This window comes from Phaseolus vulgaris, chromosome 10 (genome assembly GCF_051622355.1).
Source record: "Phaseolus vulgaris cultivar YP4 chromosome 10, ASM5162235v1, whole genome shotgun sequence".
NCBI lineage: Eukaryota > Viridiplantae > Streptophyta > Magnoliopsida > Fabales > Fabaceae > Phaseolus > Phaseolus vulgaris.
In genome coordinates, this window is record NC_143507.1 from 16,206,367 (window position 1) to 16,230,754 (window position 24,388).

At 41.8% G+C, this 24,388-nt stretch overlaps 2 protein-coding genes across 2 annotated transcripts; one reads left to right on the forward strand and one right to left on the reverse strand.

The window, feature by feature from the left end:
* Positions 1-2,739: 2,739 nt before the first annotated feature.
* Positions 2,740-6,272, forward strand: LOC137818700 (selT-like protein). The gene is made up of 4 exons (XM_068622268.1): positions 2,740-3,045; positions 3,171-3,244; positions 4,878-5,193; positions 5,856-6,272. The coding sequence occupies exons 1-4, from the start codon at positions 2,875-2,877 to the stop codon at positions 5,955-5,957; spliced, it is 663 nt and encodes a 220-aa protein (XP_068478369.1). The 5' UTR covers positions 2,740-2,874; the 3' UTR covers positions 5,958-6,272.
* A 2,544-nt stretch (positions 6,273-8,816) lies between these two features.
* Positions 8,817-9,155, reverse strand: LOC137817840 (uncharacterized). The gene has a single exon (XM_068621066.1). The coding sequence runs from the start codon at positions 9,153-9,155 to the stop codon at positions 8,817-8,819; it is 339 nt and encodes a 112-aa protein (XP_068477167.1).
* Between the last annotated feature and the right edge of the window lie 15,233 nt (positions 9,156-24,388).

Below are 24,388 nucleotides of genomic sequence, written 5' to 3' on the forward strand. Positions count from 1 at the left end.
CATTTTTGAAGTTTATTTTAAGGAAGATTTGTTAAAGATATTTGAAGAATTTATGGTTAGGAAATACTTGGTTCTTAAGCGGTCCTAGTGACTCACCTATCTTTTATGGGAGTGAACTCAAAAAAACTTTAACCTTTTGACCTTGTGAGAAGCTTCCCACTTTGAAAACCCTTTTGTGAAAAATCATTTATCACTCATCTTTTGAATTAAACTCTTTTGAAAACTTTTATTTCTTTTTTAAAAATGAGTGATCATTATCATTCTTCAGGTGGGCATGGTAGTAATAAGGATTAATGCAATCCTAGCTTGCATGGATTTGTGTTTTTTGTTTTATATTTTTGGGGTACAAAATTCGGTGGCTAAAATGAATGAAAGAAACCGTGAAGTATTAATGTATGGAGAATGATAATGAAGCTTAAGAGATGTTAGGCCAACTCCTAATAGGTTCCATGCTAAACACTTACAAATAAGGCTAGCAAGGAATGAGCTAAAAGACTAGTTGAGTCTGAAATGTGGAAACAATTCAATAGTTTATTCAAAGATAATTTATCAGGGAGCTAACACTTGTATTTATAATGCTATGGGCAACCAATGTGCAAGCTTTAACCCTCAACTCATAGAAGGACAAGTGACTATCTCTAATTGGAGCAAATCCTCTCAAATTAGAGGTTGACAAGTGTCCTCCTCTAATTGGAGAGAATCTTCTCCATTTCCATGAAGACAAATAGCCTTTTAACATTGGTGGGAATCCTCTTCATTAAGGAGATGACATGTGGACCTTCATGCCTTCCTTGTCACTCCATGTTTTTTATGTACACTCTAGTAATTTATTTGTGTACCTTAGATGGTCTAGAGTTGCATTGGGTCCAAGGAGGCCCAATTGTAACTTTAGCTAGTCTCTTTCTTTTTCTATTTACACCCTGTCCAATACATGACTCATGAAATTGGTCCAAAACATGGCTCAAATACAAGCCCAAAATAAAGCATATACTACTCTATATAGTGTTTATAAAACTATTGAAAAAATGGAAAAGCATACAACAATTAATTCTTCCTGAGATGAGAGTCTTCTGAACTCCTTCTACTTCCAATCTTCTTAGCCAAATGTTTTGAAACTCAATGAGTTTTCATCATTTCCTCCCTCTTGAGAAGAATATACTTATGTTTATTTGTTATTTTCCTCAAAATCAAATATTTACTACAATAAACATTAAACAAACATGAAACAAATTTCTTTAAAATAAAATTAAAGAACAAAAATAAAAGAGAACAAAAATAAGGCACTTATTTCTATAAATATTTTAAAAAGTAGAATTCTTTAAAAAAAATAAAATTCTTCACTTTATGTTGTTCTTTGATATTAAAAACTAGGATCTCTAAATTTTTGTAAATGTTCTCACCGGTTGACTTTCTCGTCGATTGACTTGAGTGGAAAACTCCACTCCTAACATGTCTCTTATAGATTATGTTTTGCGTCTTCTCGTCGCACTAGAACGTGACTCTATTGGGATAGAAGGAGCTTTACCCGTTCAGCACACTTCGATGATCAAATAAGTTGTTAAATAGATGTATATAATGAATAACAATATTAAAAATATTTTTCGATAATATTAGGACTGGGTGAGACATTTTTGAACAATACATTTTTTTTCTTATTGTGATATTTTGGTTATTGATTATTATAATATTATGATGTGAAACAAAAATCTAATTATAATTTTTTTTGAGAGAAAAAAATAAATAAATTTGTAATTTAAATTTTTTTATACATAAACTAATTTATAAAAAAATCGTACAACTTCTTCTAATTTTTATTTTTTAATTTATGTACAAACTAATATTTTTTTTAAAAACATTTATGTACAAACTAATATTTTTAAAAAAAAATTATGTACAAACTAATTTTTATCTTATTTTTATTTTAATATTTTTCTCCTAAGAATCTTGTCTAAGTTTCTTCCACATTCCACTTATATGTTTACCTTTTGTTTTTATTTTTTTTCTCATGAGCTCTTGATTGTTATTTAGATAGAAAAAAATTGTAGTATAAGTCTCTTAAAATTTTTTTCCCACCACATTTTTTATTTTTAATAAAATTTATTAAAAGTAAAAATTCCAATGAATTTTACTTATAATTTAAATTCACCAAAATTTCAAACTTTTTAATAATTTTTTAGCAAATATAAAAAGTTTTAAATTATATCTTTTCTTCTTTATGAATATTTATTGTGGTTATTTTCTTTTCAAAATATTCATTCTAAACATTTATCTTTTAATCCTTTCGAGTTTAAGTACATGATTTTGATTTTTGTTCTTATTTAAAATGTGGAGTTTATTAGTTAAATTTACCTACATGAAAACTATTTCGTTCAACATAAAAAATAATTACAAAAATTCATCTAAAATAAATCTCCCAAACAATTGGAAGATATGATATTAATTTTTCAAACTTCCAATTACTTGATAATCTTATTTCTCACACTATTTTTTTATCATGTTTTTCTTTTGATAAAACGATTTTTATCACTATATTTATTTGAATATAGGCTAATATTCTATAGTTTTAGTATAAATTGATATAGTTTTATAATTTTAACATCTTAAAATCGTAAAAAAATGAAAATGATGCTTCAGAATTAAAAACAAAAACTATTGTAATAAGACCAAATTAATCTAAAATTAAAAGATATAAAGCTAAAATAGTTTTTACAAAATAAATCTTAAAAAGTAAACGAAAATATCATATCATAAACATAAACTGTTTGACCGAATATTAGATCATATCATAAACTGTTTCATGCTCTGTTTCTCCAAAACCACACGTTCATTAGTTTCTTCTCTTTCGTTTTCGTTTTCTTGGAGTTTCTTCTTTCAATGGATCGAACCCAAGTTCTCCTCGTTGGATTACCACTCTTCCTTTTCTTCTCTGACATTCTCAACCTCTTCGTTCCTGCACCTCCTCCCAAAGATGGTTATCGCACTTTCCCCGACCCTAAACCGATCCCTCAACCGAACCTTCATCAACCCCTCGAGTTCCCTGCGCAGGTTTCTCAATTCCCCTCTTCCAAATTTACGATTTTGAACCCTTTCCTTGTGCCAATTCCTTTTTTTTTTTTTTTTTTTTTATCTGGGATTGTTCTAATAGTTTTGTCCTTTTCAATTTTCCACAGAAACAGAGCGGTATTGGCCCAATTGGGGCTGGCAACACTGTCAGCATTGACTTCTGCACTTCCTGCTCTTACAAGTTTGCCTAAATTCTTCCTTTCTTTTTCAATTCTCTTCTAATTGTTTAATTAAGTTATGGTCATGGGGTTCTTATTATAAGTGTGTTAAGTTGTTATGTGGGGTTCTATTATAGTTGGAAGACTAAGGTGTAATTGTTGTTAGTGTCAAGTTGGTACAATTGTTTTTGTTATCATTTGGGGTTCAGGATGAAATATAACGGTAGTGATTGTGACTTTTACGTTCTTCATATCATGAACGTGGTTATTTTGCCAATAGAATGTGTTTCCAAACACCTTTGGGTTTCTTAGAATTGAAATAGAAATGATGGACTAGGAAAGGTAAGCAAAAGAAAATAGGATGATTGAGAATATTTTTTGTGTGGCTGCTAAATTAAACAAATGTTATGCAAACGGAATTGTATCTAGGGTTGGTTATTTCTTAGAATCACACAACATCTATTGGTATGGTATTCAATTATCTTGGTTTCACTGAGTTAGGGTTAATTTAGTCAATGTTTATTTATAATAATAGATGAAATGTGCGTTTTGTTTTCCTTTTAGCATTGTTGACCTATATTCTAGTTCTTGCTTTTCATTCCGTCAGATGGTACATGGTCAACTCCTCCATTAGTCCTTTTTGTTAGTTTGAGTAATTTATTCTGCCCTCCCTTGAAAGAAGCTTGAATTACTCTTCCCTTGCTTCTTAGTTTTAAAATTACAGTTTGTTTTGCTGTGAATGAGTCTTGTAGTGGCGGTGAACAACTACAAATGAGTCTGCAAGGGTGTTTTTCTTTGTGGTGCTGCTTCTAAAGTGATTCACAATTTATCGAAGTAGTGAATTATTTGTTTTAGGACTTTTGTAGATGAAAATTATGTTATAAATACCATATGCTTTAGAATTTCACACTTATAATCCTTATTTCATCTTTTGAAGTTTCAAAATATATAGTAGAGGTTCAAAAGTAGTTGTCAATTGTGCTAAGTGTTACCAACAATAACAATAACGGAAATTGTACCCCTCCCTCTACAGAATTTAGGTACTTAGATAGCACAATACCAGTTGGCTGGGGGTTAAAAGGCTAATTCTCAAACATGTCGTTTACCATGATGAGATCCTTTTTTTAACAACAATTTCAATGTCCTTTTTGGTCTCCCCTCCCTTTACATAGGGCTGAAAACCATCCTCTTTACTCTCCTTATTGGTGCTTCCATTAGCTGTCTTTATGTGTTTAAACCACCCTAATCATTTTCTTTCATTTTTTCCTCAATTGGTGCTATATCAATAAGAAAAATTTATCCTAAGATGCTTGTTCTCAATAAAATGAATTAACTTTACACGTATTAATCTCTCTGGGAAGGGAGTGTAATCCTTAAAATTGGAGGGGAGGGCTTTATAGTTCAAGCCTTTTAAGGGGAGGGAGGGGAGTGCCATTTATTCTAAAAGTTTTCACTGTTGGTGCTAAATAGTTACATTGGTGGTAATGCTAATTTTTCATAACATTATTAGAATTTAAGACGTGTTCAAACTAGTAAATTTAAACAAATTGGACTAGACTTTGCTTGTTCTAGCTGCATTCATCCTTTATTTGTTCATTGTGGAATCCACATATTTACAAGTAGAACTGTATGTAATTTTCGTGCCTTTTTCTGCAGGGGAAATGCAGTAACAGTTAAAAATATGCTGGAATCTGAATTTCCTGGGATTAATGTTGTTTTGGCTAACTACCCACCTCCACTTCCAAAGCGCATTCTGGGAAAAGTAGTTCCAGTGGTGCAAACTGGAATTATTGTAGCTATAGTTGCCGGTGACCAAATATTCCCTAGATTGGGAATGACACCACCACTATGGTACTATTCATTGCGTGCCAATAAGTTTAGAAGTATTGCAAGCACATGGCTTCTTACAAATTTTCTTCAATCCTTCCTTCAAAGCTCTGGTGCTTTTGAAGTATATTGCAATGGCGAATTGGTAAGTCCTTGATTTGTGCTGTAACTAATTTATACACTGTCTGGTGGTCAAAGGTGGGGAGGGGGCCCCCTTGTTTGGTTTGGTTCAAGAGAATGGGTAGGGAGGGAATGGAAGGATCTCCTTGATTTGTTTGCAAGGGGAGGAAATAATACACTGCCTTATCTTTTTAAGTATAATCCCCTACTGAAGGAAAGGGAAACTAAGATTTCCTGACAATTTAGGGGGCGTTTACTTGTACTTTTATTTTTTCTATTTTCACTCTTTGATTATAAAACAATCACTTTGTTTCTTATTTTTTCTTATTTTCAAAAATTTGTGCAAGAAACTGAGAAAACTGAGAAAAAGTTTTAAATGTTTCCTGTGCAAATCTTCGTAAACAGGAAACAAAAGTACAAGCAAATGCCTCCTTAGTTTTCAGATTTTTAAAGCTCTAAATCACCTTTTCTGTTCTCCAAGTTCTCTCAATATTAGAGGGAGGGAATAAAACTGGGAGGGGAGAGATTTTGGCATCTCATTTTCTTATCTTCCAGTTTTCTGAACCAAACAAGGTAAATTAAACCAACACCATGTTATTATATCACATGGATCTTTTGAAGCATTCAGCTTCAGAGCATATTATTGTACCTTGTTTACCTTTAACATTCGAATACTTTTCATCACAGGTTTTCTCCAAACTGAAAGAGAACAGATTCCCTGGTGAAATTGAGTTGAGGGATCTTGTTGGGAAAAAAGTAGCTAACGCTAGATTTGTCAAGAGGTATTGAAGGTGGTGTTGCCTGCAGAAACTTCCAAAGCTGATTGCAAGATTTTCCAAATGACAATTTGAAGTTAGACCAAGACGAAGATACATGAAATAAATTGAAGCCCCACGAAATAGAATGTTAAAGAAAATCTTTAGTACTGTATCATGTACACTGTTAGGTTAGCTAGTGAATGTTGAGCAAGCATTTCTTTTAAGGTACACATTTGAAGCTTCTTTCCTTTTTGTTATTTTAAGTTTAGCTTTCATAAAAGAAACATTCCTCTATTTGCAAACATTAACAAATTAAACAGGTGGTTCCTATGAGTCTAAAAAGAAAGTGTTTAACCTGAGTCGAGAGATGTTTAAGATCACTTGTACAGTTTCTGTAAACTTATGAAAGATCCTAATTTTCTTTAAACTACCTTTAAGTTCTTACACTTAGCATTCATTTTTTTAAAATTTTTATACTGTTTTTAATAACTTTTAGTCCAATGTTTTCGGCAACATGGATTAAAAGAAATAAAAATTTATATTTATAGATATTAAAATGATTTTTATGTGAACTATTTTTTAAAAATAGCGAATGATAAAATTTCAGTTATAAGGATAGATAATTAATTAATTTTTTTATTATTATAATTGAAATTTACTGGTTTTATGCATAAATCTATTTTTGTAAGCCTAATATAATTTTGTAAATATGTTTACAGAGGAAAAACCTTGTACAGTTTTGTGAATGTATGATTTTGGTCCGTGTAAAATTTTAGTCGTAAATTTTGGACTACAATTTTTCAAATTAACCAATCTTAGTTTATCCTTAATATATCATTGTTAAAAAAAAAAAATATTAACATAGTTGCCATAATGTTGGGATCACTTTCTCTATTAAAACTAGACAATTTAATAAAAGGGAAAGAAGGCTTTGAAGGTGGGTGTTGGTGGCGCCTCTCTTCAAAGTTATGCACTGTACTGGACAAAGCGCTCAGTGCTCGATGGTCGGATCTCGGGGCATGGTATAGGCAGTTCAGCTCGGCTGTTGGGCTAGAAAAGTGGGCCATGTGGTTGGACCCAGTTTGGTCAGTAAGCCCGTTGTGACATAATTAAAATAACTTTTTTATACGTTAGGCTGCTAGTAAAAAGTATTTTTGAACCTAGAGGTACGTACAATACATGTGGTGCCTATGTCAAGGAAATGTTTCTTTTAACTTAAGTATGTGTGCTCTAGGGCACATAGTGGTCAAGTTGCATGCATGATAAAAGATAACGTTGCACCATGAGTATGGTGCCTACGTAAATGAAATATTCCCCTGATGTTGGCGCATGAGTTGGTACCCTGCTAGCAGTTGATTGTTCTGTTGTTATTTTATGCTCTTCTTAGAGATAATATTATTTTTTGTTGTAACACCTTGAGTGAATGAGCCCTTAAACAGAATGTTTTCCTGTTCAGTATGCTCTCAGTTGAGATTAGATTCTCAGGAGAGAAATCTGATACAAGAGATAAGCTATAAAAGGGGCTTAAGACCCTAGGTAAAGGTACGTTGTTTCTGAGATTGAAACTGAATACTTCTTAAATTCTATTAAGCCCTGTACTGACTTGATCGTCGAAGTGCAATAAACAAGAAGGGTCCCCTCTATTTCAACGAAGCCACGTTCCAATGCAACAAGACGCAAAACAGATTCCAGAAGAGACAGATGGAGCTAGAGCTTGTCACCAGAGTCAACCGGCAAGAACATTTGGCGCCCACCGTGGGGCCTGATAAAACCTGATCCCATCCACAATTGTGTTTGAGTTTTCTGACGTAATGAGGAACACGAGGCAAGGTCCAATGGGATCTGAAGGAAGCGAGGACCCCACTTTGCAGCAAATCATGAAGACCATGAGAGCCCTCCAAGCGACAAATGAAGAAGCCAAGGCTGACTAGTTGAGGCCATTCCTCGAGCATGGAATGTGGCAAACCTCAAGTTGTATTTCAGCTAAGATATTCTTGCTTAATGCTTTCTTTTTGAACAATGTGATGGTTAAGTTTTGTTGATCTACTTGAATTAGCACACGGTAAGTCGACCTAGCTCGGTGTCAGTACAACCACTCGAGTATGGGCGCCCTGTGAGTAAATGATACCTAGTGGCAGGTAAGACGGGGGGGGGGGGGGGGGGGGGGGGGGCATGTGTACCGTGCAGGAGAGCTCGTCATCTCGACTCAAGTGTTTGGGGGAGGGCATCTCGGTGTTTGGGCCCAAGAGGTGAGTCGTGAGCTCGGCTTAGATGTTGGTCAGTCCAGAAAAGGTAATTAAGATAAAGGAATATTTTATCTGTTGTGATATTATTCTGAAGATAAAAGATAAAGAAATATTTTATCTGTTGTGATATTATTCTTAGGATAAAAGATAAAGAAATATTTTATCTGTTGTGATATTATTCTTAAGATAAAAGATAAAGAGATATTTTATCTGTTGTGATATTATTATGAAGATAAATGATAAAGGAATATTTTATCTGTTGTGATATTATTATGAAGATAAATGATAAAAGAATATTTTATCTGTTGTAATATTATTATGAAGATAAAAGATAAATAGATATTTTATCTGTTGTGATATTATTCTGAAGATAAAAGATAGAGAGATATTTTATCTGTTGTGATATTATTCTTGAGATAAAAGATAAAGAGATATCTTATCTGTTATGATATTATTCTTAAGATAAAAGATAAAAAGATGTTTTATCTGTTGTGATATTATTATAAAGTTTGTTCCTGCCGGTTGACTCGAAGTGTCTTCGTGCGCCTACGTCACTCTGTCGTTGCCTCATGCACCCTTAGGGTTTGAGGACAACCTATCGCGCACGGGCGTGTGGGAACCACGCATTTGCGCTTTTCGCTAACTTATTCCTCCGCCGCAATATGAGCCACTGCGCGACGCCTTATCTCGGCGAAGGTCTTAGGCTGGTTTCGGATGAGTGACTCGCTGAAGGGTCCTGACACAATGCCCTTTCTGAATGCATGCACCATCATCCTTTCGTCTTTGAGGTTCCACCTCACCACTTGTGCTCCAAAGCGGTGGAGGAACTCCTTCAAAGACTCTCCTTGATACTGTCTTACATCAAAGAGATCATGAGACACAGACGGGGGAGCTCGATTCGCGATGTATTGTGCCCTGAACAGCTTTGTAAGTTGTGGGAACGACGTTACATGGCCATTAGGGAGGCTGATGAACCAGTCCATCGCTGTTCCCGCCAGAGTGCTCATGAATAACTTGCATCTCACCGCATCGGAGCCCCCAACCAGCATCATCTGCGTAGTGAGGTGGGCCCTACGAGCGTGGCTGGTATCGCTGCATCCATGATCTCTTGCGAGAACGGCGTCGGGAACTCCCTGGCGGTGTCACTGGCTCCTGATTTGCACCCTCACGCTCACCCGTACGGGTTTGCAGATCTCTGCGCAGTTCCTCGTTTGAACAGTTCTTCGCTCGTTGCTTGTGACGCTACCAAGTCAGCTTGGATGCGTTCTTGGTTTGCTCTCGACACGGCCATCTCTTCCTGAAGGGCTCGCATCGTCTCCATAACTTGTTGCAGGGTGAGGCCCTCACCCCCGTTTGGTGCAACAGGTCCCTGCCTCGTACTTCTCATCTCCTGGATCTTCCTGGTTCTTGCTGGTGTGACAGTGTTTTGTATCGTGCCCCACGGTGGGCGCAAAATGTTCCTGCCGGTTGACTCGAAGTGTCTTCGTGCGCCTACGTCACTCTTTCGTCCAGAATCTTTGCGTTTGCACGTGTCGTTCCTGTGATGAATGGATGAAAACACAAAGACAAAGGGCGCCCTAGAGGCCGTTTGCACTCCGACGCTCAAGTCAGTATTAGGGCTAGGAAACACCAAACTGTATCATTGTCACTGTGTTAAGCGGCCAAAGAATAACATACCTTGCCAAGTTTGTTACCTTACTATTTATAGACTGAAACTAGGGTTTCCTCTTTACTCGAAATGAGCTTTTCTGATGGGGCGGGACCAACACTGTTGTTACCCTACATAGCGCGTGGGTTCCCTAACTGGAGTGCAACCTCTGGCGGGGTGACCACCTGGGTGCCTGGGGTCACCCACCTCTGGGAGTGCCCTAGCTGTTCACGTGCTATACGTGCAACTCACCCCTGGAACGCGACCCTCACAGGTCATATGAATGATGATTTGTTCATGTATTCGGGGCACTGTTGGACATTTTTAGTTTGTATTTGTAACTTTGTTGACTTTTTTCAATTTCTATTTACAACATATTATTATGTATCAGTACAATCACATTTATGTTTATTTAATACTGCTGATTTCATCAATCGATGTTTTCTTCCATTTTTTAAAAGCCTGTTTAATTAACATTTTCCTTTCAGAGGACGAATTATTATAGGTATGTATGACTATTTCTTTCTAACAACTCTTTTATGTGTTTCAAATTTATTACTCTTTTATATGTGTTTCAAATTTACAGTCATAAGCATTTTAGTTGTTTTTCTTCATTATTTTATCTTTGTTATTGCATTCACATAAATTTGTTTTAACTAAGTAATTTTTAATTAATAATTCGTACATTAAATAGCTGTCAGAGCAATTAATGCACCCTTTAATTTTATTTCTTTTTCCATAAACTGTAGCGGTTCTCTATCCCTTATACACTCTTTACAACGTAGTAATATCTTCTTCCTTTGCAGTTCTCTTAGATATGACAACAAGTAATCATTTCAGGTTACGTATATTTTAATATTATTTCAATTTTGAGTTTTTCTTTTTAAGTCCTTTAATGATTACTTATAAATGTATTGCGTTTTATTATTTATTATTATATATTTATAAATATTTATGAATGTATAAATGTCCCGACCAGTCCTCGGTCGTCGACCTAATGACTGACCTCAGACATCGTGCACCGGTGTTTGGTAATGAAAGGGAACACACAAGGTGGGTCCTAGACGCACCTACCAGGGAATTAGTTAGTCTTTGGACATTGGCATCATAGACCCCGATGTTGGAGATCGACGTAGGACCTCGTTAGCAAAAGGAGAGATCGGACATAGGCGGTCTGAACGTTGTAGTGGGCCACGTAAGGTGGGCCCTAGAGTTATGCTAAGTTAACATTTAAGATATGAGATATGTGGGAAGCCTAAGTCACGAAGGATCCATGCACGTGGTGTGTATAGCGCATGAAGGCACGACACGAGTGAATAATTCTGGGAGGCGTTAGGGCCCATTAGAGTTAGAGTTTCCAAGGAAAGCCGCACGCATGGCACGTGAATGCTTAGGACACCCATAAAGCAGATGGCGCTAGAGATTAGGTGCACAAGTTGGTACCCAAGCAACCACTCTGTTTTACGTTGCACTCTAGTTAAGGGAAGTTCATGTGCCAAATACGCTAAGATTATGTAAATAGCAGCGCAAGGACATTCCCCAAGGAACCCTAGATAAGGGTAACATAACAGAGGTAAACCTTAGTTTCAACCTATATAAAGGGTGCTAAGAACCCTAGCAAGGTACACAGTTTCTAAGATTGAAACTACTTTATACACTTGGTGTTTCTTTGCCCTGATACTGATTTGAGCGTCAGAGTGCAAACGGTCGTCAAGGCGCCCCTTTGTCTTTGTAGGTGAGAGATTCTTTGATCAAGAAAGTACGATTCTCAGGCGGAGATAGAAGGGTCAAAGGCTGCCGTTAGAGTCAACCGGCATGAACATTTGGCGCCCACCGTGGGGCCGTTAAAGAAAGATCCCACTCGCAATCATGTTAGGAGTCTTTACCAGCAATATGAGGAGTACGAGGCAAGGAACTGCTGGACCCACAGGAGTTGTTCCCTCCGGAGGGGACAACGTTACCACATAGCAAATCTTGGACACAATGAGTGCCCTCCAAGCAAAGGTGGCGACATCTAGGGTTGAAATTGCCGTGTCACGAGTGGACAACGCGGAACTGCGCAGGGATTTGCAACAAGTAGGGGAGCACGCGGCAGACGAACGTGCCCCACCTGTACTACTCAGGGCACGTCCCATGACGTTTTCACAGGCAATCATGGACACAACGTTGCCAACCACATCTCTGGGCCCGAAGGTCACCTTCACAAGAGTAGAGGACCTAGAGGCCCATCTCACAGCGTTCCACACTCAAATGATGCTCACAGGAGGATCTGATGTTGTGTACTGCAAGTTGCTTATGAGCACGTTGGTAGGCGCGGCGTTGGAGTGGTTCATTAGCCTTCTCGACGGACACATCACCACCTTTGACCAGTTCATGACGTTGTTCAAAGAGAAATACCTTGTTAACAAGGCCCCCACCCGGATCTCTTATGATGTCTTCGACATTAAACAGTACCAGGGGAGTCCATGAAGGACTACTTGAACAAATTTGGGGTCTAAGTGGTGAGGTTGAAACCCACTGATGAGGCCATGACAGTGCATGCCTTTGTCAAGGGAATGTTTCCAGGACCTTTCAGCGAATCGCTACTAAGATTATACCCGAAGACGTTCACTGAGATCAGAAGTCGGGCGTTAGCACATATCGTTGCAGACGATCGAGTAACAGAGAAACAAGGTCTTATCGGTCCTATGCGACCTCAAGCGGCAGGACGACCTCAACCCATGAGGGTGCACGAGGAGACCACAGAGAAAAAGGGAGCGGGAAAACCCTACGAACGGACCCAGGCGGGGAAGCGCACGCGAAGGGACCCGCCCCCGAAGCATAATTTTCGAGTGGAGCTCAAGGAATTGATCGCCATCTCGAACATAGCAGCAAGGCTGAAGGTGCCCGCAAAGACCGATAGGGAGATGGGGCCCAACAAGAACGCTTGGTGTGAGTTTCACCAAGCAAATGGCCACTACATATGCAATTGCTTGGTCCTGGCACACCAGCTAGATGAGATGGTAAAGAGCAGGTTCTTAAAGGATTATCTTCAAGAGCCGCAAAACGATCAAGCACTGGTGACTGCAGGGGTAGATCAAGGGCACGAGGTGCCCATTCACGGGGAGGTAAACACAATCTCAGGAGGATTTTTAGGGGGAGGGTGCACTGCCTCCCAGAGAAAGAAATACACATGGGAGGTAATGGCGGTAGAAGTACAACAGGTAGATCAAACTCCCGTTGTCGACCTTCTCTTCACCAAGGCCGACCTCCAAGATGTCATACCCCATGATAATGACCCGGTAGTGATTTCCCTAGTCACAGCAGGAAGGACGGTGCACCGCGTCCTCGTGGATCAAGGAAGTTCGGTCGATGTGATGTTCTGGACGACCTTCAACAAGTTACAACTGTCCACAGACCAATTAAGGCCTTATACCGAATGTTTGTATGGTTTCGCTGGAGACCAGGTGGAGGTGTGTGGGCATATAGAGTTGAGGACAACCTTAACGGATGGCACAACTTCACGCACTACCAACATCAAGTATGTCGTTGTTAATGCTGCATTGGCCTACAATATATTGTTAGGTAGACCAACTTTAAACAGGATTGGAGCAGTCGCCTCCACGAGGCATATGAAGATGAAGCTGCCTTCCCTTGAGGGTGTAGTGATCACCATCAAATCTGACCAAAAAGAGGCTAAGAAGTGCTACGAAAATAGCCTCAAGACAAAGAGAGGGGTGTTCGCTGTTACAACCCAGCCTCCAAGAGAAGAAGGGATCACCCGTGCAGAGATCGCTTGGGAGAAACAACCCGAACCCGTCGGAGACATAGTAGAAAGGGAGATCGGTGGGAAGATGTTCAAGCTTGGCCAATCTTTGAGCCAAGAATTGCAGGATCAGGTTGCTAAGGTCATAGCGCGACACCTTGACGCTTTCGTATGGTCTGCCTCTGACATGCACAACATTGACCCTGACTTCCTGTGTCACCGTCTCACCATGGACCCCCAGGTCCGACCTGTTCGCCAAAGAAGGCGAAAATTCAATGAAGAAAGGCGACAGGTTGTACGTGAAGAGATGAAGAAGCTGTTGAAGGCTTGCCACATTAGGGAGATTCAGTACCCCGAATGGCTAGCCAATGTTGTATTAGTGAAGAAGGCCAACGGGAAGTGGAGGATGTGCGTTGACTTCATAGACCTCAACAAGGCTTGTCTGAAGGATTCCTACCCACTGCTCAGTATTGATGCCTTGGTAGACAGCACCTCTGGATGCAGACTATTCAGCTTCCTAGATGCCTTCTCTAGCTACAACCAGATCATGATGCACCTCAGGGACGAGTGCAAGACAACATTTATGACAGAGTTGTCTTGTTATTGCTACAAGGTAATGCCCTTTGGGCTAAAGAATGCATGCGCCACCTACCAGCGACTGGTGGACAAAGTACTAGTGCCCATGTTAGGGCGGAATGTCCAAGCATACGTGGATGACATGGTGGTCACCTCCCAGCAGAAGAAGCAGCATGTAGCAGACCTGGAAGAGCTGTTCACCACGATAGCAAAGTACAGGTTGAATCTAAACCCAGAGAAGTGCGTGTTCGGGGTTGAGGTAGGCAAATTCTTGGGTTTCCTACTCACTGAACAAGGAATAGAGGCGAATCCTGAGATGTACGTCGCGATAATAGCCATGAAGAGCCCGATCTCGGTGAAAGAGGTGTAGCAGTTGACAGAGCGCATGACCACCCTGTCCAGATTCGTATTGGCATGAGGAGACAAGGGGCACCCTTATTTCCAGTGCTTGAAGAGAAACACCAGGTTCGTATGGACCCGGGAGTGCGAAAAGGCGTTTGTAAAGCTGAAGGAGTTTGTAAAGCTGAAGGAGTATCTGGTTAGTCCACCAGTGTTTTGCAAGCCAGAGTCAGGTGCTCCACTCCGTCTATACTTCACAGTCAAAGAGAAGGCGATCAGTTCGGTCCTATTGCAAGAGCAAGATCGGGTGCAGAGGCCGATCTATTTCATCAGCAAGGTGTTGCAAGGGCAGAGGTGAGATACCAGGCCTTAGAAAAAGCAGCTTTGGTAGTAGTATTCTCAGTGTGAAGATTTCGCCACTACTTCTAGAGCTTCACTGTGATAGTAATGATAGACCTTCCAATCCGCAAGGTCTTACAAAAGCCAGACGTGGCAGGCAGAATGGTGCGATGGGCAGTAGAGCTGTCTGAGTTTGACGTACGATATGAGCCTAGAGGCCCCCATTAAGGGCCAAGTTTACGCTGACTTTGTAGTAGAGCTCTCCTCGGCAACCACACACCAAGAAGGAGCAGGTTTCAGATGGGTACTTTCGGTAGATGGTTCCTCGAATCAGCAAGGCAGTGGGGCTGGTGTCATCTTGGAAGGACCAGATGGGTTGCTGATTGAGCAGGCCCTACGGTTTGCTTTCAAGGCTAGTAACAATCAAACAAAATATGAGGCCTTGATCGCTAGAATGTTGTTGGCTAAGGAGATGGGAGCGAAAGGTTTGCTGGCAAAGAGTGACTCTTTGTTAGTCACAAGTCAAGTCACGGGGGAGTACCAAGGACAACGTGGGAGAAGTCCAACAGATTAGCACATGGGAAGGAGTGAGGAGGAGTCATCGATCGTTAACGTAGGAGACAGTAAAATCACCCAGAATAAGCATGTGCCCGATCGCTGGAAAGATGTCGTCGCAAGTTTGCCAAGTTGAATCAGGAGAAACTTGGATGACACCCTACCAACAATATTTGGCTGATAATGTACTCCCATTAGAACCCGTAGAAGCTCAAAAAATCAAGAAAAATTTGAGCAAGTACACTTTGATCGATGGGATGTTGTTCAAGCATGGATTCACCCATCCTATCCTGGTGTGTAAGTGGTGAGCAATGCACGCACATCATGGCAGAACTGCATGAGGGGATATGCAGTAGCCACATCGGCAGTCGATCCCTCTCATCAAAGGCCATTCAAGCAGGGTATTACTGGCCAACCATGAGGGAAGATTGCACAAGGTATGCCCAGCGGTGCAAACAGTGCCAACAACATGTTGACTGGCACAAGGCGCCTCTAGAAGAGTTGAGGTCGATCTACAGCCCATGGCCATTCCATACTTGGGGGATCGACATTCTGGGGCCCTTCCCTTTGGCAGTACGGCAGATGAAGTACCTCGTGGTTGCCATAGAGTATTTCACAAAGTGGATCGAAGCTGAGCCAGTGGCACAGTTCACGACCCATAAGGTCCGGCACTTCATGTGGAAGAACATAGTGTGTCGCTTTGGAATTCCGAAGAGGTTGGTATCCGACAACGGGACCCATTTTGCAAGCCAGCAATTGGGCAAGTTATGTACAGAGCTGGGAGTGAAACAGGTGTTCGTGTCAATAGAACACCCCTAGACGAACGGGCAGGCCGAGTTTGCCAACCGAGTTCTGCTCAGAGATCTGAAGAGGAGGCTAGATAAAGCCAAGGGGACTTAGGCGGAAGAAATTCCTAGAGTTGTGGGGGCCTACCACACTACTTCCCAGTCCACAACCAGGGAAACACCCTTCAACTTGGTGTTTGGTTCGGACACCATGATTCCAGTAGAAATCCAGGAGAACTCGCCGTGTTTCCAGAACTTCGTGGTTAAGGCGTCCAACAAAGAAAGAAAGGTGAACCTGGACCTACTAGATGAAGTAAGGGAGGAAGCGAGGATTAAGGCCGAAGCCTTGAAAAGGAGGGTGGAGTACAAGTACAGTTCCAAGCTGAGACCTCGGCAGTTCCAGGTAGCCGACCTGGTAATGTGGAAGGCCCACCCGTACCAATTGGAAAACAAGCTATCTCCCAAGTGGACTGACCCTTTCAGAGTAACGGAGGCCCTTGGGAATGGAGCGTATAGGCTCAAAACGTTAGAGGGTAGCGCGATCCCTCGTACTTGGAACGCGACCAATCTTAAGTTTTATTTTGGTTAAAAATATATTGCATTGTACACGTTTTAAGGGGGCACTATTTTTCCCTCGTAAGGGTTTCTTAACGAGGTCACCCAAATAAAATTTCAGTTATTCAGTTAAGAAATATGTGTGCGTTGCAGATTAGTGAACCTCTCCCTTGAAGTGATACACCAAGAGCAGAGGTAGTTTGGTTTCCCCAATGAGCCCCTTTTGTGTAAGTTCACCAAGGCGAAGAATAGTATGGTTCTCCAGTTAATGAATCTCTCCCTTGAAGTAATGCGCCAAGGTCGGGAATAGTATGGTTCGATGGTGAACCTCCCTCTTGCGCAAGTTTACCAAGGCTGAGAACAGTATGGTTGAAACGTTGAAGGCTTGCCCTTGACTTTTACAGCAAGGTCGTGGCCAGTTATTTAGATCTGTCCCTTGACTTTGTACAGTAAAGATGAGGTCGCTAAGAGTCGTTCACTCAAGTTAGAAGCACCAAGATAGGGGAAGTATGGTTCCTTAGGAGACCTCCCTCTTGCGTAGTAACTCTAGGGACGAACAACATGGCTCACCAGTTAAGTTCATCCCTACCTTCGCATTGCAGGACCAAGGTTGAAAGCGGTATGTTTGCCCAGCGTTGCCAGCAAGGCATTCCTGTCGATCTAAGGAGGGTAGGAATGAGATCAACGGAGACACCTTACTTTGCAAGAAGGAAATCAAGAACAGTGAGAGGAGCCTACCCTCGAACAGAGGTCGAGCTAGCTAAGGGGTTTGCGCACAAAGTTAAAACGTGCTACCTAAAGGGCGAACCTAGGTCGAAGGCGCTGTTAGTAGAGGTCAAGACAAGTAAAGGTAGAAACAAGCAGGTAAACAGAAGATAAATATTTATAGAGTTATATGCACAAAGAGAAAATTGTCCTTCAAGAAGATAGAGTTACAGAATAATCACTCCCACAACACGAGTTGCCCATCAACAACGCACTTGGACTCACTGAAAGGCGCAAGATCCACCTCCAGATGCACACATGCAAATTGAGCGATGGCATCTTGGAACCCCTCACCATAAGCATCGGCAGCATCATTGGTGAGTTCCTCCTCTGTCTTCTTGAAGAGCTCAACCTTTTCGGCCAACTCCCCTTCAACCTGCCCCAGTGATAGCAGTCGTTTTGCTATCAAATTAATATGATCCCAACGTAGACTTGTCCAATGCTAGAAAGATGATAGTATAAAAATGGTCAGATGACCCTAAGTCGTCTCCCAAAGAATCCAATAGTGAGTCCAGTGAACAAAATTCAAAACTTATCTGTAAGCAATAAGAATTAGCAATAACAATAATAATAAAAAGGGAATTGTGATTGTTAAGCAGAAAAATATAGATGATGATTTAAAACAGTAAAGAATGCAAGTTGACTCCTAAGTTATTCCACCATTGAATTCCTCACAGGTTCTCTAAAGATTATTCCTTTCTTAATCCTCAAACAAAGCTAAAACAAATTGAACATGCACCAATCTAATTCAACTGAAACTCACCAGTAAAGCATGTGTCTACTAGTTTAATCAATACCCACTTTATTCCATGCGTATACTCCATAGGAATGCTTATCTCCTCTCTCTTGAATCAAGCGCCCAAGAAATTAATTAGAAAAATGCGAACTAACTAAGAAACCAAAGTTTAAGATAAGGAAGACTCTCAATCATGCGTTCAAGTACAACCTCTCACAAAAAACAGTTTTCCAGGAGATTAGACTATTAAAACAGTTGTTATAGAGAATTTAAAAAAATGAAACTTTTATTAACCAAAACCTCATAACTCAATGGGAAATTACAAGGGAATCAACCAAAAAGGTTTAGCCTTCCATGCGGAGGCAAAACAAAAGTATTATAAAGAAGAAAAGAAAACTAGGTCTAGAATGTGTTTGCTCCTCTAAAAATGTGATCGAAAAAGCCCCCCTTCTTCCTTCCCTTGAAGTCTCTTTTATAATCTTCTTTCCCATGCACAAAATCATAATAAAATCTGCCTTATGATATTGTTTTACAATTATCAGATGTTTCCTTTCCTGTTTCGAATTATTAAACATATATCTTCATTCCCAAATAGTCTCAGATTTTATTCTTGCTTTTCTCCCATAAATATTGTTTCCATTTTGTCTTCAGAATCATGCATAGATTGTAATTGATTCCAACATTGATGTGAGAGATATTGCAGAAGATTTTCTCGAATAATATCTTCAAAGTATATTTTCTCTATTTTTGAAGGTTTTTGCAGAGGAATTTTAATGGCAGAAGTTGTAGAGAATATCCTGGCAGAAACTTGCATTCAATTCCTTTTCTCAGATATTTGCAGATTTAATTCTCTAATTCTTTATATCAGGTCTTGTTTCCTATTTTGATCCAAAAGAAGCAACTTAGGTTAAAAATACAAAATTAATAGAAATAATAATAAAGGACCAAATAAACCCAATTATATGAATCTGAATTAAAATAGTGAATTTATTTATTATTATAGTCCAATAATCTATGATTAAAGCGATTAAATGTGAATAAATATATGTTCATCATCCAGCAAGACCTCGCGCTGGGTGGCCCTTTCCTCCAGCTTGGTCATCTTCGCTTTCATCTCCTCGACCTGTCCATCCAGTTCGACCACGTTGTTGCGAAGATGCAAGATCTTCGCTTCCAGTTGGACAACCACGTGGCTCTTGTCAAAAAGAGCTTTCTTGACGTCCTTCACGGATTGGCGAAGGCTTGCTAGCTTATTGTACATAATGGTCTCGCGGTTGGCAAACGTCTTGGTCTTGAGGGACAACTCTTCCTCCAGCTCTGCCAACCTAGCCTTGAGTTCTTCCGCCTCTTGGGCCTTACTTAGCGCAAGGTTGGACGCGATTAGGAAGTCCCCTAGACCGTGGGCCACACGGTCGTGGAAGAGATTGCCACTCAAGCTCTCCAACACTTCCTTGTCTTGGAAGCGCTTGAGGATTTGTTGAAGCAACATGGGAAGCTCGGGAGCGGAAGGCACTTGCTGACCTTTAGGAGTGCTTTCACCCCCACCTTCGCGAAGAACGAGTTGGTCCGGGGAGGAGGTGCTCGGGGGGTTATCCTTGAAGGCTGGGGTCCCACCAGATGCAGAGGGAGAAGGCGCCACGGATTCACCCACCCTCTGCCTTTTGAAGACAAGGTTCGTGCACGTCTCCTCGTCGTCCGAGTCAACGGCTACCACCCCTTTCTGCATGTCATCAATAGGGGCTAGTTCGATTAGGTAGGGGGTAGAAGTAGCTGAGGTTGGAGGGGCTCTGGGTGTTGAAGTGCCCACCTCGGCAGCGGCCGCCCTACACTTGGCAAGCAGGTCGGCCAATTTCTTCTTCTTGTCCTTGTTGAAGCCCATATCTGCACGAAAACAACAAGAACAAGTCAACATAGGCAACATTGATAAAGAAAATAAAATACAGGCAAACGTAAGACAAGAATGAGAAGGGTACCTGTACCGTCCCGTACCCGGGCGTTGACGAAGTCAAGGTCAAAGTTAGCGTCGAAGTCAAAGTCAACGTAAGGCGTCGCCCGGGTGGGGTGACGCCAAGCGCAGGCGTCGCCAAGAGGAAGCGTCGCCAACAGAAAGGATCGCCAGGATAAGGTGTCGCCTAGCATGGTGTCGCCAAGGTGGAATAACACGAAAGCAAGGTGACCACAACGCCATTCCCCGACACCCATGGGTAGGAAAGACCATGGAGGGGGCGACGCCGTGGGAAGGCCTCAGACCCCTGATAACCAGGGAATAGTGATGAAGAGAAGGAAAAGGTGGCTTCAAGGCCATAGTGACAACACCAGTGTAGGGCAGCCCGACTCGTGAAGTACCCCTGCCGCCCCAGAGACGCCTTTGGGACAGATACGACTCAAGGGGAGGGTCACGCCCAGGGTAGCCAGGTGCAGGGTACGAGAGGAAGGCAAATACGCTCTTAAAGTGAGTGACTAGATGATTGGGGCATGAGTTGGCACCCAAAAAGTCACCCCTTGCGCAGTAGCACTCCCAAGCAAGAGGACTCACACGTAGAAACGTCCTCCGATGGGCAGAAACGTCCCCAGATGGGGTCATGGCGTTGTGAGGCCCTCCACGTGTACGACAGCCAGGTCAGAATAGAAACACCCTTCAGTCAGGTACCAGGTAATTAAAGTCATTCAATACAGTTTCTGTTTTGAGCGTTTCAGGTACTATAAAGGCTCCCAAGCGTTTCAACGTCTTAAATGCGCTATGTTTTCTAATTAGACGCGTTAATTAAGTGCGTTACGTTTTGTGATTAAAAGCGCTTTAAGGCGCTTTAAATGCTTGGGCAGTTTAAATAGCGCTGAGAATGTTGGAAACAGGGTTCGAACTTTTGGCAAACTGACCAGAAACTCTCTAGTTGCTTGCTCGAGCCTTGAGGTTACGCACAAGGGACTAGGGAAAGAGCTTTGCCAGAAGGAGAAATACACACTAGACACAGTTTCCATTTTTAAGACCTTCAGAGTGCCATACGCGGTGCTCAGAGACGGAGGTGCATAGTTTTGGTGTTTCTTGCTGGCTGACTTGAGTGTCGGAGTGCAAACGGCCGCTAGGGCGCCCTTTTGTCCTCTTTTTGCAGGAATCCACAGGTAACCAGTGGGAAGGAGTCCCTAGCTGACGGTCGAGGACGCGCACGAAGACGTCCCAGTCAACCGGACGGAACAGTACCAATATATTTCTTAAGAAACTTGGGGCTAAACTCAAGCTTGAGCAACTCCAAGGTGCTGAATGGAATATGGAGTTCAGAGAGGAGCTCGCATACTTCCCGATCTTGAGGGAGAAGGTCCTCGAGACACCTGGGCCTCTGAAGGTTTGATTTCTCCGCCCAGTATAGGGGGAACCCATCTAAAAGGGCGGGATCCCTCCGATTGCTCCGAACCTTGAAGAAGTTCTTCTTGAATCCCTTGTAGGATTACTGGAAAAGCGTTAGGAGCACCCTCCCAGCAACATTGTTGAGGCTAACCCACAACTTCTTCCCAGGACTCTTTGCTTTGAAGAAGAAGAGGAACACATCCACCGATGGCGTAAGACCAAGACAGTGGCAAAGGATCACAAAGGCCCTTACGAATGCTCAACTGTTGGGGTGCAGTTGGGCAAGGGCGACATTCACCTCTGTCAGGAGTACACGCTTGAAGGGGGTGAAGGGTAGTCGAAGCCCGAGCCTTCGAAAAACGGTGGAATAAATAAAACATAAGGGGTCTTCGGGGTCTGAAGATTCGTCAGCGCACACTAGCTCTTCTTCCCGGCAGGCCACCATCCTGACGTATATATCATGGTCTTTCCCAAAGACCCGCAATTTGTGACAGGTTTGTTTCTTCCTATAGGCGGTTATACTCTCGAGGGAGGTAAAGTTGGAAGTCTCGTTTAGAAGGGCAGCCGGAGCCCAACGATATAAGGACTTATGGAAGGAGGCGGAAGGAGGATGGAACAGGGGACGAAGACGTAACGGAGTTAGAATCCGAAGTAAGAGCTGGAGTGGGTTCTCGTTGGGACATCTTAGATAAGGAAGCTAAAAAGGAGAAGAAAAAGAGAAACTTTAGAGGAAGAAGGTGGCGCAACTTGACAGAACCAGAGAAAACCAGAAAAATAGAGACTCAAAGCATAAGCAGAGGAAATGAATGCACATGGAAATGCGGAAATCATAAACAATCTCAAACAATTATAAGCATGTTACAAGCAGCGAAATCACAAAATGCAAGCAATCGGTGAGTAAAAATCATACCTTTGAATATTGAGGTTTGAGGGTTTGGAGTTTTGGAAGAGAAAGAAGAGAGCGTTTTTCGCAAAAATGCTAAGTGAAAGTAATGGAATAGTGAGAAGAGCGTAACAGTTTAAGGGTTTGAACAGTGAACGAAGAAGTTCGAGTGCGAACAAGTCTCAGCCATTGATCCTGACACGTGTACGCTGATTAACAAAGTATGGCGAGACGTCGCATCGGTGTACTGTTCACGCCCGTTACCCAACGCCACGTAGGTCGCCCAACGCGATCACTTAGTCTCTTCACTGAAACAAGTTACAGCTCGAGACTGGGGGGCTTGTGTCCCGACCATTCCTCGATCTTCGACCCAGTGACTGACCTCAAACATCACACACCGATGCTTGGTAATGAAAGGGGCCCAGACGCACCTGCCGGGGAATTGGTTAGCCTTCGGACATTGGCATCAGAGACCCTGATGTTGGAGATCGACGTAGGACCTCGTTAGTAAAAGGAGAGATCGGACATCGACGGTCTGAACATTGTAGTGGGCCACATAAGGTGGGCCCTAGAGTTATGCTAAGTTAACAGTTAAGACATGAGATATGTGGGAAGCCTAAGTCACGAAGGATCCATGCACGTGGTTTGTATAGCACATGAAGGCGCGACACGAGTGAATAATCCTGGGAGGCGCTAAGGCCCATTAGGGTTAGGGTTTCCAGGGAAAGCCGCACACATGACACGTGAATTCTTAGGGCACCCATAAAGCAGATGACACTAGAGATTAGGTGTACAAGTTGGTACCCAAGCGACCACTCTATTTTACGTTGCACTCTAGTTAAGGGAAGTTCATGTGCCAAATACGCTAAGATTATGTAAATAGCGCTGCAAGGAAGTTCCCCAAGGAACCTTAGATAAGGGTAATAGAACAGAGGTAAACCATAGTTTCAACCTATATAAAGGGTGCTAAGAACCCTAGCAAGGTACATAGTTTCTAAGACTGAAACTACTTTATACACTTGGTGTTTCTTTTCCCTGATACTGACTTGAGCGTCGGAGTGCAAACGGTTGTCAAGGCACCCCTTTGTCTTTGTAGGTGAGAGATTCTTTGATCAAGAAAGTACGATTCTCAGGCGAAGATAGAAGGGTCGAAGATTGCCGTTAGAGTCAACCGGCGAAGCGAGTAAACCGGCAGGAACAATAAATATATATAAATATAAATAAATTAAATATATAATAGATATATCTATGTTCCTGTCGGTTGACCTGAAACGCCTTTGTGCGCCTACCTCACTCTTACGTCTAGAATCCTTGCGTTTGCACGTGCCTTTCCTATGATGAATGCCTGAAAACACAAAGACAAAGGGCGCCCTAGAGGTCGTTTGCACTCCGACGCTCAAGTCAGTATTAAGGTTAGGAAACACCAAATTGTATAACTGTCACTGTGTGTGTTAAGCGGCGCAAAGGAATAATGTACCTTGCCAAGTTTGTTACCTTACTATTTATAGACTGAAACTAGGGTTTCCTCTTTGCCCAAAATGGGTTTTTCTGATGGGGCGGGCCCAACAATGTTGTTACCCTACTCTTAGGAAAACCAAGTGCGTGGGGTCCCTAACTGGAGTGCAACCTCTGACGGGGTGACCACCTGGGTGCCTCCTCGTGCACCTGATCTCTAGGGTCACCCGCCTTTGGGAGTGCCCTAGCTATTCACGTGCCATGCATGCAGCTCGTCTCTGGAACACGACCTTCACAGGTCGTATCTTTCCAGTGGCTCTATACTTGTGTTACACCTAAACGCGTCATCCACTCTACACGCATGAACCCTCGTGACCTAGGCTTCTCCCTTACTGATAAATGGTGTGTGGTCTGGGATCCACCTCTTGTGGCCCATCTCTACTGTTCGGGTCCCGATGTCCGACCTCTTCACACTGTCTAGTGGCACATCGG

Excerpts from the sequence above, each read along its gene's own strand:
- LOC137817840 (XM_068621066.1), bottom strand. The coding sequence starts at position 9,155 with ATGGACTGGTTCATCAGCCTCCCTAATGGCCATGTAACGTCGTTCCCA.
- LOC137818700 (XM_068622268.1), top strand. The coding sequence starts at position 2,875 with ATGGATCGAACCCAAGTTCTCCTCGTTGGATTACCACTCTTCCTTTTC. Across the intron at positions 3,245-4,877 it reads TGCACTTCCTGCTCTTACAA|GGGAAATGCAGTAACAGTTA; the intron begins GTTTGCCTAAAT and ends CTTTTTCTGCAG. Across the intron at positions 5,194-5,855 it reads TATATTGCAATGGCGAATTG|GTTTTCTCCAAACTGAAAGA; the intron begins GTAAGTCCTTGA and ends TTTTCATCACAG.